We start from the raw sequence: 16,259 nt of genomic DNA, 5'->3' as shown, positions 1-16,259 counted from the left end.
ACAAGAGTAATGATAACTGTCCTTTTTTTCCTCCTGCTCCATGCTTTATTTTTTAATATGTCTTAAAATTTCGGGGGGGGGGTCCGGACCCCCTGGACCCCCCCTTCGCTACGCCACTGGGGGAGCATTGCGACGGTTTTCGATGTAAATGGTGAATATAGACTTATTCTATTATAGGCCTTAGTCTCCACCTTAAATAAATCTGTTGTCGCCTGTAGAAATGCCTTTAGGAGTTTGTGAATACTGACTTTCCCCTGTCTCTACATTCTCTACTGTCGAAATAAAAGTGTGTTGACTCAGGGCAATGGTGTCCACGGATACAGTACCAGAGACAGGGGCAACTTGAGAACTCATTCACCATTTCACCATTCTGCTTTCGACCAATTTCCATCTTATTTTGGTATTACGTTACGGTAATGTATAAACTACTGGAGTGTATTACAGAATTCGCGAATAAGAACCGTTTTATGGATAGACTAAGGAATATTTAAGTGTTGAGCGCTTTAATTTTTTGATGAGTTCATTGCAAACCTCTGGGATCAGTATATTTAACTAATTCGGTTGAGTGAATGGTATTTGAGCGTCTGTCTAACACTGTGAATTGAATGGGACAAGGAATTGTAATATTATAATACGATAAAAATACTATTGTATTTATCTTCAACTGATTGTTGACATTTGCAATTGTAAGGATTGCCAAACTGGAATAAAGGACATTTGAATTTGTTGCCGAGCTTTGGCAACAATCTGTGGATATGACCTCGAAGCAGAAAAACCATTATAGAACCCGAACACTGTGAAACCCGACATTAGATTGGCATTAGAGTAAGAGACAGACTGCCAAGCCCGGCAATTGCCACATCTCACTCGGAATGCCACAACTAATGATTAGCCTTCAGGTAGGTCAGTCCTGCAAAAACTCGGGGAAGGACAAGGACGAGACGAGTGCCGGGAATCGTCGTTACCGGTAAGACAGTTAATAATAGATCGGCACGGCACGGGTGAGTTCGAATCACGCTACCGCGGGGACACGTGCGATCTGCACGCCATCTACGACATCACGGAACTGGCTATAGCGTACCGTAAAGGTACGCGCCCACTGGGTCGGTACGGCCGGTACGGGCGTTCTGCACTGTCCTCCATTCTGCTCCGCCAAAACAGAAGTCATTTTGGGAGAGGAACTGTTGAAAGATGGATGTGGAGGAGGAAATTGCAGTAGTGAGTGCGTTTTTGATAGAAGAGGAGAATGTTAAAATAAGAAAAAGGAGGTTTTGGATTCACAATATTAACAGAAAAAGATTGATTTGTGGTGAATGTCACACTTTGTTCCCGGGTCTTGTGGAAGATGACCTTAAGTTTTTTTGAGTACTTTGGAATGAATCACGACAATTTTGAAACACTATTTCTGATGCTGGAAGCAGAATTATATAGAGAATAGATTAATCGAACTTAGAACGGATTATTGACGTCCTAATGTATAAAGAAAATGAAAACAAAGCTGGTGGTTTCATCGCAGCTCCAATTTCTTCCCAGACGTTTTTCCCTTCTTACATTGATAAAATATTCCAGTATAGAACGCTGAAAATTCCGTACCGACAGTCCTACAGTTCGTAGCTCCAGACTTTCTATCGGACATGCCGAAGGTGCCCAACGCCGTTGACGGCCGTGACGCCGCAGTGGACGCATGCTCATTTAATTCAATGTTTTCAACTTTTGAAAAATCCTGCACCGACCGTACTGATCATCCGTGACGACCCAGTGGGCGCGCAGCTTAACACGAATACAACAGTGGTATGCTCCGAGCGCCTCTTTCACCACTAGAAAAAGGATAGAAAGCCACGAAGAATAAACAGAATTAATGGTTTGGTCAGTGAGAAAGCCGCGGTCTGTGGTGGCGAAAGTGGAAGTTAGTTGGTAATTCACTTAGCCGACGGGCCACAAGGCTGCAGGGTTCACAGGCCCAGGTCTGACAGTCAAGTGATAGCGGTCCGCTCACTACAAGTGATAGGCTAGCTAGAGTGAGGATAGCTGTATCAGTCGGAGTGGGTGACTGGCGATTAGTGGCGAAAGGGCAAACTGCGCTAGGCCTCTGACTTTCCGCAAACAGAGATTTAGAGTTAGACTACATTCCAGTATTTACTTCAGTTAGATACTACTCACGGCTTTCATTTAGACGGGTACAGTAGTAAGCGCTTTCAGTTATCCTAAATAAAAAATGGAGCATTCACTAGGTCACGTGCATCACGATAGCCCACGTCACGTCCTGTCCAGTTTTGAATTGTCTCTGGAGCATCCTCCTGACTCCGTGACGTGACGTGACGTGACGTTGCCGTGGAGCTATCTCTTCAGTCTCTTAATAGTACCTGTGGTGTAAACGCTGTCCAGTGGTTCAAAATTGAATAAAATATGTTATAATAAAAGATCGTGTTCGTCGCTTGACCAGGACACATATAAAGTTACAAAAATGAAATAATATATATATAACAAGATAATTGAAGAACTCCGGTAATATAATACTCATATTTCACCGACATTCCAGTAGATTTTAATAATTATTTTTCAATTCTTCAGATGTATGAACATGTTTAAATACATTTTCAGTAAAATAAATTTAAGTTTATTCTTGACCGTTGTTCATAGCATGAAGAGCATAGCATTATGATCTGAAAATATCAGCATAATTTTATCTTACCGTACTATGTTTTTAGTTCTTTTAGTTAGTCTAGGTGAAAAAATTTATTTTGCACGGATGTTTTGTGGTGAAAAAAATTTGAGGAACCTTAGCGATGAAAAGATTAAATTGGAATTACAATTTAAAAATGCGTAATAACCTTTTGTAACACTGTTATAATTTTTTACAGTTAGTAGTAAATATTCTTAAAACTATCACGTTCAGAATTTTTAGAATATTCGCGTAGTTCTTTACTTATTTATCTCCATGGAGAATGTATTCAAGAATTTTAAATTGGTACTAGAAATTTCATCAGCTTTAATAGCAGTATTTTGTCGATCTTTAATATAAATGTTTAACACACTGCATTAACACACTGTTCTGTGTTCTAACGTCGCGTCGGTACATGACTCGTGGCGCAGTGAAGGCGTTAATAACTAAAATGCTCTGAACTGAACACGGAGATTTTAAATCTAAATCGTATATATTTATCACCCTCTCATCGCAAGTCCAGGGAGGACGAAAACGCTCTGGAAATAAAACTGAGAAATAACTCAAAAGATTGTAGATATGTCGTAATGTCACCCACTAGAGAGGGCTATGCCCATTACTTGAGTATTCCACACACGACCCTAGTATTGACTATTCAACTCACGACCTCTGCGATACTCTCCCTCTCTTTGACTTTCCTAACCATTTTTATTATAGCTCTTGGTCAAAATAAATGTGTTAATAATTATATCACAATGAAACGTCAGTAACTATCAACAAATTAGGGAATTTACTTAGGAATTACCTTTAGTGAAGATAATCTCTAATCTAAAAGTGGTCTAATGAATGAACACTAATGAATGTTCCTGGACTGTAGATTTTTCGTTCTCTTAGTAAAAAAAGCTTAGACATTGTACTTAGTCCTTAAAGGACCTTTGTGCTGCTTCCGGAGTGATATGATATTCTGGATGGGTAACGTTGAGGTCAGGGGCCGCTTCCTCAGTAATGTCTCCTTGGAAGAAGGGGAGGCCAGCTCTGTACCAGCCTCTCCAGTCAAAGCGGGCAGGGAGTGGCACGCCCTTATGTTTAGGCTAGATGCTTTTCAAAATGAAGGGTCACTTGAGAGGGTTTTTTTTTGACCCCATTTTTGACATATTCAAAATCATAAATTGAAACTTCCTTTCCACATTGCACCACTACCCAAATAATATCGCCTGAAATAAAAATTAGGAATTAAGTTTAATTCAACTAAAAGGAATAGAGGGAGGGGATCCTGACTTTTTATTCATACTGTATTCTCTGAGCTTGAAGATGCATGCAAAGGCAAGCACAGTGGACGAATAGAAGTTGAATATTCTACTGGCTGCATTAAGTTTTGGCATACGTAAGTTCTGAGAGTCAAGGTCAAAGTGCGATGAGAAGACAAGCGAGCACAGCAAATTTACCAGGAATAGGTCTGTGAAACGGACGTGAGTGTCCTCTAGTTTTACTATACCTTATCTACAACGAATAAATATATATTGGATAACACTATTGAAAGATAAAATCCAATTTTATGTATATTTCTTGTTTTGTGTATCTATGCCTATATGAAATTATATGAAGTTAAATAGCTTTTTTGCCTGTATAATTTTAACAAATTAATTTTTCAGCTTGCAAACAATGTTTGATGTGTAATTTTATCTATCTGAAATAATAAATTATTGACTCACTTATTGTACTCTGATAAAAAAATTCAATTGAAGTTTTGTTATAGAACTCTCTATTAGTATTATTTTGGATTAAAAGGTAGGGTTTAATGGGAGGAAACAAAACAAATATAAAGTCAGTAACGTTGAAATAATATTTGTGTTCAAAGTCGGATATCTGAAGAGGATAATGCAACGTTTACTTTGAAAGCACCATAAACATATAGAAACATTTGTGTCAGCGGTGATGAAATAAGGAGCTATATCGCTTTGTGCTTTCCGAATTCTTTCAATCGAATCTAATAGTCTAAACACGTCGTTAGTTTGTTTGTACTATAAGTAATGTACACGTAGGCTATTTTTAAATCCATAAGCTGCCACATAGCCGTGTGTATGATAAACAACCAATATTGATGTCTATAGTATTAAAACAGATTATTGAGTGAGTTACTTCTAAGTTTGCACAATAATGATCTGCGTAAAATTACTTGATCTATGAAGAAGTGGCTCGCTCAGTTTATCAAAAACTTACAACTTGTTACATATTTCTTAGTAACTTCTAAGTTTGCACAACAATGATCTGCGTTAAAATCAAGTAATCTATGAAGAAGTGGCTCACTCAGTTTTTACTCAGTCAAAACCCCCAACTTACTTACAGTTTTATGAGTAACTTATAAGTTTACACAACAATGACCTGCGAAACATCAAGTAGTCTATGAAGAAGTGGCGCACTCAGTTTTACTCAGTTAACAAAACCCCCAACTTACTACAGTTTTATGAGTAACTTATAAGTTTACACAACAATGACCTGCGAAACATCAAGTAATCTATGAAGAAGTGGCTCACTCAGTTTTACTCAGTTATCAAAACTCACAACAAATTACTACAGCGTTCTGGAGTAACTTATAAGTTTACACAATAATTACCTGCGAATACATCAAGTAGTCTATGAAGAAGTGGCGCACTCAGTTTACTCAGTTAACAAAACCCCCAACTTACTACAGTTTTATGAGTAACTTATAAGTTTACACAACAATGACCTGCGAAACATCAAGTAGTCTATGAAGAAGTGGCGCACTCAGTTTTACTCAGTTAACAAAACCCCAACTTACTACAGTTTTATGAGTAACTTATAAGTTTACACAACAATTGACCTGCGAAACATCAAGTAATCTATGAAGAAGTGGCGCACTATAAGTTATCAAAACTCACAACAAATTTACTACAGCGTTCTGAGTAACTTATAAGTTTACACAATAATGACCTGCGAAACATCAAGTGTCTATGAAGAAGTGGCGCACTCAGTTTTACTCAGTTAACAAAACCCCCAACTTACTACAGTTTTTATGAGTAACTTATAAGTTTACACAACAATGACCTGCGAAACATCAAGTAATCTATGAAGAAGTGGCGCACTAAGTTATCAAAACTCACAACAAATTACTACAGCGTTCTGAGTAAACTTATAAGTTTACACAATAATGACCTGCGAAACATCAAGTAATCTATGAAGAAGTGGCGCACTCAGTTATCAAAAACTCACAACAAATTACTACAGCGTTCTGAGTAACTTATAAGTTTACACAATAATGACCCTGCGAAACATCAAGTAGTCTATGAAGAAGTGGCGCACTCAGTTTTACTCAGTTAACAAAACCCCCAACTTACTAACAGCTTTATGAGTAACTTCTAATTTGCACAACAATGACCTGCGAAACATCAAGTAGTCTATGAAGAAGTGGCGCACTCAGTTTTACTCAGTTATAACAAAACCCCCCAACTTACTACAGTTTTATGAGTAACTTATAAGTTTACACAACAATGACCTGCGAAAAAAATGAAGTAATCTATGAAGAAGTGGCGCACTCAGTTTTACTCAGTTAACAAAACCCCCAACTTACTACAGTTTTATGAGTAACTTATAAGTTTGCACAACAATGACCTGCGAAACATCAAGTAATCTATGAAGAAGTGGCGCACTCAGTTTTACTCAGTTAACAAAACCCCCAACTTACTACAGTTTTATGAGTAACTTCTAAGTTTGCACAACAATGACCTGCGAAAAATGAAGTAATCTATGAAGAAGTGGCGCACTCAGTTATCAAAAACTCACAACAAATTACTACAGCGTGCTGAGTAACTTATAAGTTTTACACAATAATGACCTGCGAAACATCAAGTAGTCTATGAAGAAGTGGCGCACTCAGTTTTACTCAGTTAAACAAAACCCCCAACTTACTAACAGCTTTATGAGTAACTTCTAAGTTTGGCACAACAATGACCTGCGAAACATCAAGTAGTCTATGAAGAAGTGGCGCACTCAGTTTTTACTCAGTTAACAAAACCCCCAACTTACTACAGCTTTATGAGTAACTTCTAAGTTTGCACAACATGACCTGCGAAACATCAAGTAGTCTATGAAGAAGTGGCGCACTCAGTTTTTACTCAGTTAACAAAACCCCCAACTTTACTACAGCTTTATGAGTAACTTCTAAGTTTGCACAACAATGACCTGCGAAACATCAAGTAGTCTATGAAGAAGTGGCGCACTCAGTTTTACTCAGTTAACAAAACCCCCAACTTACTACAGTTTTATGAGTAACTTATAAGTTTGCACAACAATGACCTGCGAAACATCAAGTAGTCTATGAAAGAAGTGGCTCACTCAGTTTTTACTCAGTTAACAAAACCCCCAACTTACTACAGTTTTATGAGTAACCTCTAAAGTTTGCACAACAATGACCTGCGAAAAATGAAGTAATCTATGAAGAAGTGGCGCACTCAGTTATCAAAACTCACAACAAATTACTACAGCGTGCTGAGTAACTTATAAGTTTACACAATAATGACCTGCGAAACATCAAGTAGTCTATGAAGAAGTGGCGCACTCAGTTTTACTCAGTTAACAAAACCCCCAACTTACTACAGCTTTATGAGTAACTTCTAAGTTTGCACAACAATGACCTGCGAAACATCAAGTAGTCTATGAAGAAGTGGCGCACTCAGTTTTACTCAGTTAACAAAACCCCCAACTTACTACAGCTTTATGAGTAACTTCTAAGTTTGCACAACAATGACCTGCGAAACATCAAGTAGTCTATGAAGAAGTGGCGCACTCAGTTTTACTCAGTTAACAAAACCCCCAACTTACTACAGCTTTATGAGTAACTTCTAAGTTTGCACAACAATGACCTGCGAAACATCAAGTAGTCTATGAAGAAGTGGCGCACTCAGTTTTACTCATTAAACAAAAACCCCCAACTTACTACAGTTTTATGAGTAACTTATAAGTTTGCACAACAATGACCTGCGAAACATCAAGTAGTCTATGAAGAAGTGGCTCACTCAGTTTTACTCAGTTAACAAAACCCCCATACTTACTACAGTTTTATGAGTAACTTATAAGTTTACACAATAATGACCTGCGAAACATCAAGTAGTCTATGAAGAAGTGGCGCACTCAATTTTACTCAGTTAACAAAACCCCAACTTACTACAGCTTTATTATGAGTAACTTCTAAGTTTGCACAACAATGACCTGCGAAACATCAAGTAGTCTATGAAGAAGTGGCGCACTCAGTTTTACTCAGTTAACAAAACCCCCAACTTACTACAGTTTTATGAGTAATTTCTAAGTTTGCACAATAATGACCTGCGAAAAATGAAGTAATCTATGAAGAAGTGGCGCACTCAGTTTTACTCAGTTTACAAAACCCCCAACTTACTACAGTTTTATGAGTAACTTCTAAGTTTGCACAACAATGACCTGCGAAAAACGACGTAATCTATGAAGAAGTGGCGCGTTCAGATACTCAGTTATCAAAACTCACAGCTGTAACTGATAATGGTGAGGTTTACGGGACAGTAGGTCTGGTGGTTATCGGGGGAGACCCGTTATGACCCAAATGTGCACTATTGGTATCGTTGGTATCTTGCAAGGCTGCCAAAGAAATGTCTGTGAGACATTATTAATTACTTTTACTAAAATTAGTGCCATATAAAATCCATTTTCTTAAAAGATAAATATGCACGTGTGTTTTTAAATTATCGTTACAATATTTGTAATAACAAAAAGTATTCACAATTAGTTTTTAAACACTTAACCATAGTGATCTGAAATTTTATCTCCACTAACCTCATAGTACTGATTATTGGGTTTTAAATATTTCACACTATTACATTATTTGTTTAGGCGTTTTTTAGTGCAATTCTTGTTGTAGTTTTTACTATCATATAAATATATTTTAGATTTACAACTATAGGCTATTATATTTACCTGTAACATCTAAATATGTTTATTATTGAGTATTGCTTATTCGTAGTTTTAAATATTTTGAGTTTTTGCCGGTATTATACATTTATTTTGGCCTTTTTTAAACAAATTATTTAATTTCACATAGGTTATGTGGAAACAGTAATGTAATAATAACTCTTGATAATTTATAAATGATAAGGAGTCCAAAACAATCTACATCTATTTAAATTTATTTTCTTTGTATTGTTATACGAACTGTAATTTAAAATAGATCAAACATTTTTAGTATACCTTGCTTACCATTCAAACCAAATTAAACGGCACTACTGAAAAAGTTCTAAAGAAACCGTCCATGTATACGAGTAAAAATTATATTACAGTTATACATGAACAATGTCACCAGTAGCTTATGTGGTCTAGACGAACAAGAACAGAAAATTACATATTCAGGACAAAACAATTAACCTGGACATGGAGCAATTAATTCAAACTACTTTTTAATACTATTTATAATATCGGATTTTTTGTATAACATAGGATTTATTGAAAAATAAATAAATATTTTAAAGATACTCATAAGTATTCAATTTTGAAAGTAATTTGTAATTAACCGATGTTAACTAGTTAAAACCTAACTGGTTTATTAAGTTCTAGTTTGGATCTCACTTGAGCATATGTTTATAAAACTTTCAGAGTTTAATTTAGTTTTTGTACGTAATAATGTAGAATACTGTTATGTAATTTTTAGTATATGCGATCTTGTATGTAAATAAAATACCAGATCAAATTAACTTTTGAAATAAATCTGACTGTATAATGTTAATATACCTATGGTATTTATTACATATACAAAATAAAATTGATATATTCTCAAAATAATGTATTCCATTGTGTTATTTAGTTAAGAAACTTCACAGCAGAATTCTGCAAGTCTCACAGAGTTTCAAAGCCCACATTTTGAGCAATCTCAACGCTGGTGTGGAGCCTTAAATAGAACAGTTTGGAAACATTTGAGATGATGGTCTGGAATTAATTAACGTTTAAATTAGCGTCCGCGGTGCAATCATAGTGATGACGCAACGCAGGCCCGCTGCCAGGCTGGTGGGCACAACGGTTGCGCACTGTACCGTATTGTGAGTCCGCACTACGCAGCCGCATCTGCGCATGCGCGTTCCCGCTCGTGTGTTCTTTACTTCCTCGAAGTTTACGACTCGGAACTAATTATACGGGAAACATAACTGACTATCTTCCAGACGTTGTGCATTGCCCGTCGTCATTTTTTATAGGTTATTGTGTTCCGTACACCAGTAAAGAAAATTAGTTCAACTTCCCTGCCTAGAGCTATTTGCGTACTTTATATAGTGCCCAGTAAATATGAGAAGTCGGATATACAAATTATTATAATCTCGTTTCAATATGCATTTTTGTACGCATGCGTGTTAATAACCCAGAACTGAAGTAGAATTTATGACACTGCCTTGGAGTTTTATGTACCTATATTTTGCTTTTTGTAAAAACAAATAAATGCAACTGTTTTATTGTTAGTACAAGTAAATTGTTACGTAAATTAAATTAAATATTTCATGAAAAACTCCTTTTACGGTATTGTGCACTTTATGGAGGTATTTCCGCAGCCTTTCTAATAAGATGTTTCAGCACTTTTATTAAATTTGAGATTGGACGTAAACATAACCTTCCTTTCATAAAGTTGTGAGATCGCGTGGAGGGAATATTGTTCTACAATCATATTGTTTAATCATGTTATTAGCTTACGTCTGCACTAAAAGAAGCAGTTAATCAGTAACAAGTTACTCATTACATATAATGGTATCAATTTGTCTATTTAAATGTAATGTTAAATGGCATAAAAATAAGTTGAAGATGTATTTTCTAAATGTAATATAAGGGAAATTAATCGTATTACAATTTGAATATTTTGTTAAGTCAAAATATTTTGAATTTCTGAAAACACATTTTCCAAAAAGGAAACGTGGTTTTACTGTATTCCTTAAAATTACAAAAATCTGGTAGATGGATAGTTTCTGCCATTTTCAAACCCATGTAGAAAGTTTTATAAACCATTTAATTTTATTAAAAAAAAATACTTGTTACGTATTTTCAACTTGATTTTAACAGGTAGCCAAGGTAAACAAATCTTTTCAAAAAATAATTTTATATTTAGTGTTCTTTTACTAAGTACGTATTTTAGAGATAGTTTGCAAGTAAACGGTCTGTTACGATTTGATTATTTTAACTTAGATTGTAGTTATGTGTTAGGTTAGTCATTCACCTGGGAAAGAAGATACCAGATTGCAAATCTCGAAACGTAGTGTTATTTATTTTTGGTACCACTACCATAAAAATTCTGATTCCTTCACATACCTTTTTTTCTTTACAAAAAGGTTAAAATATTCTATTTGAAAATGTTTGACCAGTTGAAAAGTATTATTTGTTATTAACAGCGTTGTTCCACTTGCCACGAGTTAAAACAGTTGAACTTTAAGTTATTATGCTATCGAAACCTACATTTCAGCACTTATCTCCTTTCTCTGTCAACAATAATGATGAGGTGCCAGAGCGGGTTCAAAAGGCATCAACGGAGAGAAAGAGCTGTTGAAGAAGAAGAACAATAACCGCAGTAAACAATGCGATAAGTGTGCAACGCCGCAATCTCTGGCCAATCATCTCCTGATAAAGCGAGCGAGCTACGGTAATCAGCTCTCTGCGACAACAGAGCTTCCGTCTCGGCCAGCGAAGCGCACACCTTACACTTTCTCCGTTAGCGCACTCTGTAATTTCTAAATTACAGAATTATTACTTTAGCGACAAACTAAAGTAATAATAAACTAACTAAAAGTAATTGTTTCGATATTTAACCTCTATGGGTAAAGTAAACAAATAACTATTAATAGCGCACTCTGTAATTTCTAAATTACAGAATTATTACTTTAGCGACAAACTCGATATTTAACCTCTATGGGTAAAGTAAACAAATAACTATTAATAGATTGAAGACTGTTGGAGCAATTTGAAAAAGTTTTAAAATAGTACTAAATCTTAATAAAACAATACTTTTCTAAATGGTTTATTTTTGGACGAGGCCTTCCAAAACCAAAAGTTTCATCACCAGGCGACTCCACAAATAAATATTTACATTATTTTTATTATAATTAATATTAAAATACCATATGGTGTAAATATACAAATACAAAAATTTTGGAAATATTTCAGCCAACATGAAAAACTAGATATGTCTACAGATTAATTTTTGAGTAAATTGAGAAGAAAGAAGGCTGGAATTTTAAATATAGCCAGCCTTCTTCATTGTTTATGAAGTTTTCTTTATTTGTTTATGTAGCGTTTCCCAAGCATTTAAGTTTATTAGTTTTATTACTTCTATTATTAAATTTAAATTTTTAATTGAAGTTCTGTGTCCTGATTCAATGCAGTGCTTGAAAAATCTTCTGTAGTCAAGCACTGCAAATATTTATTTGTGGAGTCGCCTGATGACAAAAACCTTCGGTTTCGAAAGGCCTCGTCCAAAGAATAAACCATTTGGAAAAGTATTGTTTTACATGTAGTACTATTTTTAACTATTATTAGTCAGCGAGTGATAACAGAATTCGTAGTTTATTTGGTTTTCCTCCTAAAAGACCAAGTCGAGTACATTGTTCTATACTATAATAGTTTTTTATATATCAAATGGTCAAGCAGCTTAATTTTGTTTTTTTCTTTGTACTTTACATAACAATACGTTTTATTATCGTATTATTTTGAGGTGTTTTATAATTTTGCTTCTTTTATTGTTTGAATTTGAATCCTATGTTTAACAATTCAGATCAAGACCAGTGTCTTACACCGAATCATTTTTACTCGGTTATCATAAAAATGTTATCAATTTTAAGCTGAAATATATTTAAATACTTTGCTGTTGTGTCTGTTTTTTTGAAAATAGTAGTTGAAAATTCCATCTCACTACAGTTTTCAGTTTTGTTTACGAATATTTAATCACTAAATAATGCATTTTCGATGTAGTTGTCGAAATTACTTTATTTTTCCAACCTAACACCCCAAATCGATAAACAACAGAACGAAAGTTTTAGCTAATTTCAAAGATGAATATCGCGTTAGTTTACTGTAGACTAAATTTACCGGTTTTACACACTAGGAAAAGAATTGCCATTGTTTTAGCTCACCGACTCGTAGAATTATACATTTCTGATTGAACTTGAAACTTTGCTTTGCGAACATTTCCTGACAGTTTCCACTCAATTAATAGAAATAATTAGAAATATTTAAAACTGTTACAAACATTGGTTACTTGAACCGGAAGACATATTACAATTGTCAAATATCTTACATTGAACTAAAAATACTGTAATTTTTTAGAGCTTTTGAAAGATTTTGTAATTTTTGTTTTTAATTATTTTGTTTTAGCTGTGTTAAGAGTTAATAGGTTTTGTTATTTATAATTGTTATTTTGGATCAGATTATTTCAAGAATGTTTGTTAGTGTATTCTATTGTGTTGTTTTTGATGATTTCCAATGTTGTTTATATACCTTAATCATTATTTTACGTTCTAGTACTGTTTATGTAAAAGGAGTAATACCGCATAGGTCCGATATATTTTTTTGTGACGTAAGTAAAAGGTGAACTTTAAAATTTTAAACTTTTGTTCGGTATTGTTAGTGTTCATAACTGGTTAAGGAAGGCTAGTATTTTCTATAATTGCAAACTGTAATAATTGTATGATTTTTTATATGGAAATAAATCATTGTTATCACTATTTTGATATTAATAGATGTAAAAAATACATTCTATTTTCTCAGTGTTTATGGAACCAAATATTTAGTTGAAATGTCAATTTTAAGTTCAAGGAGATAAAAGTATATATTGATGAAAACAAAGCATCTTTCGTGACTTTTATTTACATGATGGAACCTCAGTTTTTTTAGAGAAAATATATGAGATACTCCTATTGAGAACAACGATAGTAAGCTTGAACTCACCGACAAAGGTCTGGTTGGTGGCGACTTTGATAGTCATGAAGCCAGCTTTGCAGGTGGCTGTGACTACTGGGGCGAAGTCCTGCTCCACCAACGTCTGGGTGAACACCTGTAACAGAGGATAGCGCGTTAGTTAATAACTCGGACAAGATTCTATCTGTTCTATGTATGGTAGTCATTGTAGAATCTTCATACAATCAATAGAGTGCACTCTTACAATTAAGATCGATAAGGGAAAAAAATATTGACTTTTGTTTTTACAGCATGTTTGAACATTCACAAAGTGTTGTCAAGGTTTTATTCAAATATATTTGCTGTAATTACTTAAAGGGACATGGTACTAACAAATTTTTGTTACATTTTCTGTTTTGTTGTTGTTGTTGTTATTTTGGTATTTTTTTTATTTCTTCTAAATATTTTGACACTACTCCTTCGTTTTTCTGATGACAATTTTTTCACTTTGATCCACTTTTCTCAGAAACTAACCCTCCAACTGTTGTTCATCAAAATTTTGATAAACACAACCCTTTGTGGATTGTTGTTCGTCAAAATTTTGATGAACAAACATTCCCTTGCATAATCACTCATTACAGTATATTCCGGCAACGTATCGATTCGATTCATGCACCATTGGATTCGGGAAAAAAGCCTAAGGAATACTATAGTTTTATTCCTCTTTGTATTGTAGTTGCAACGTACCAAGTTCGTAGTTTGGAACGTAAAAGATGATGCAATTCATTGTGACCGCCATGTTGTCGATGCCGTCTGAGTTGTTGATGTGACGAGTCGTGTTTATTAGTAAGTTTTAGTAGGTTTATTTGTGTTTTAGTGTTTTGTTTAGTGTGTGGTGAATTGTTAAATATTGCAGTGGTGCAAATAAATATATTTTAGAATAAATAAATTTCTTGAACATTTTTTGCAAAAGTTTTGAGTAATGACAAAATGAAACTTTTTCGACTCTTCAAAAAAAAAGTTATGGAATTTATTTTACTACTGCTGTATAGTTTACTTCATTCTGAGTAATAAAATATGCAATATAACATGTATTGAAGTAAAACTGTATTAGTAAAACTTTTATTAGCAAACTCTTACATATACACCCTATTTTCACAATTTATGCGCATCGCTGCTTTTTGTTATATAGTGTTATTATAGTTTCATAAAATTCTATAATGCTTATGTGTTTCTGAAACTAGAATAAATTTGACACAAAATGGTAATCTCACTTTTATAGTTTTCTTACTATAACTTGGTTTGCTAGGTATGGTCCCCCCCAAATTAAAAAAAGAAAATGTAAATTCTGAATTTCATGGAAAAAAAATTTTAGTAAATATTTTTTTAAGGCCAAATTTAAATACTAATATTATTATATGTTGAATTCTGAACACAAAAAATATATACTTCTATATATATTACTTTTCATTTATATTTTTAATAAATTTTTTAAAAAACCCTTGCACGAGGCTCGAAAACATGCCGCCAATACAGGAAAAAATAACCGCCAGTTGGAGGGCTAAAGGAGATAAAGAGATACAGTTTTACAGGAGTCTATCACATATATCTAAATAATCTGTACTTTTTTTATTGATTATCATTTTAAACAAGGAAAACGTGTTTAACCAAAAGATAGGCATTGAGAAAACAGTAAAACTTTTTAACATGAAGTATTAAGCCTGCATTTTAAAACATTATCTTAGTACAGAATATACTTAAAAGTGGTACTATAAATTACATGGGGGAGATGGGGATTTCTATGTCCCATTAGAGAAAGGTCTGTAAACTGCTAAATGTTAAAATAACCTTCATTGAATAAATGAATTCTATAGAAAATAGAAAAAAGACTCCATGTTAACACTTAATCGCGTCAAATTAGTTGACAAACCTAATTAATATTTACGTTTTTCTGTCTTTTTCGTTTAAGGGCCAGCATCTTACAAACATACTATACCTGACTGACAGTGCATTTAATCGTTTTTTTGGTGTTATTAATTCGTAGGGCAGTAGCCCAGGTACTAATTTACTTCTAGTATAAACTCGTCTTATCTTATCAGTGATAAACGCGCGCCGCTTATCTTTTGCCTGTAATGAAAAGGTCCGGGTTGTACTGTAAAATTGATGAATTCTGTTTATCCAGGCGCAAACATCAAGTTGGGAGAGTATACCCACAACTGTGGGTTTTGGTGGTATTTGTCGCGAGACTCAAGATTGCTTCTTGTACGCAATACCTGACAGAATAGCTGCAACATTGGAGTTTTGTATTAGAGACTCGATTTTGCCAGGTACGACAATAAAGCGTGGTGAGTTGATCTGGGCTTGGACTTTGCAAGCTCGAGTTATTTTTGTTCTAAAAGAGCAAGCAGTGCAAAGCGCTGAAAAGCGGGCAAGCATCGCGTGATCTGAGTTTTTAATAGGCAAGCTAGGGTCTTGTGTGCTGGCCCTTAAACGAAAAAGACCCACGTTTTTTAATTTTTTAAACTTACGACGAATAAAACATAGTGTTGACATTTTAATTACCACTCGTCATCCAACCATTATAGGGAATGCTTAGTTCTAAATACTAAACATTAAAATAATAATAGTATATCAGATAAGTTATATTTATGTAGTCTGTAACTAAAACACTCACTTATGTCTAGCTATTTAAGCA

The 16,259-nt window shown here is 34.3% G+C and overlaps 1 protein-coding gene across 1 annotated transcript in view; it reads right to left on the bottom strand.

Moving 5' to 3' along the window:
* The window catches only part of LOC124357838, a 186,745-nt gene that overhangs the window by 95,120 nt on the left and 75,366 nt on the right, over window positions 1-16,259 (bottom strand). The window contains exon 2 of the mRNA XM_046809909.1: window positions 13,616-13,721. Coding sequence (XP_046665865.1) covers window positions 13,616-13,721 — 106 coding nt within the window. The remainder of the gene's footprint in view (window positions 1-13,615; window positions 13,722-16,259) is intronic.

This window comes from Homalodisca vitripennis, chromosome 1, assembly GCF_021130785.1.
Source record: "Homalodisca vitripennis isolate AUS2020 chromosome 1, UT_GWSS_2.1, whole genome shotgun sequence".
NCBI lineage: Eukaryota > Metazoa > Arthropoda > Insecta > Hemiptera > Cicadellidae > Homalodisca > Homalodisca vitripennis.
The sequence above is the reverse complement of the archived record's forward strand: the minus strand, read 5'-3'. Positions and strand labels throughout refer to the sequence as shown.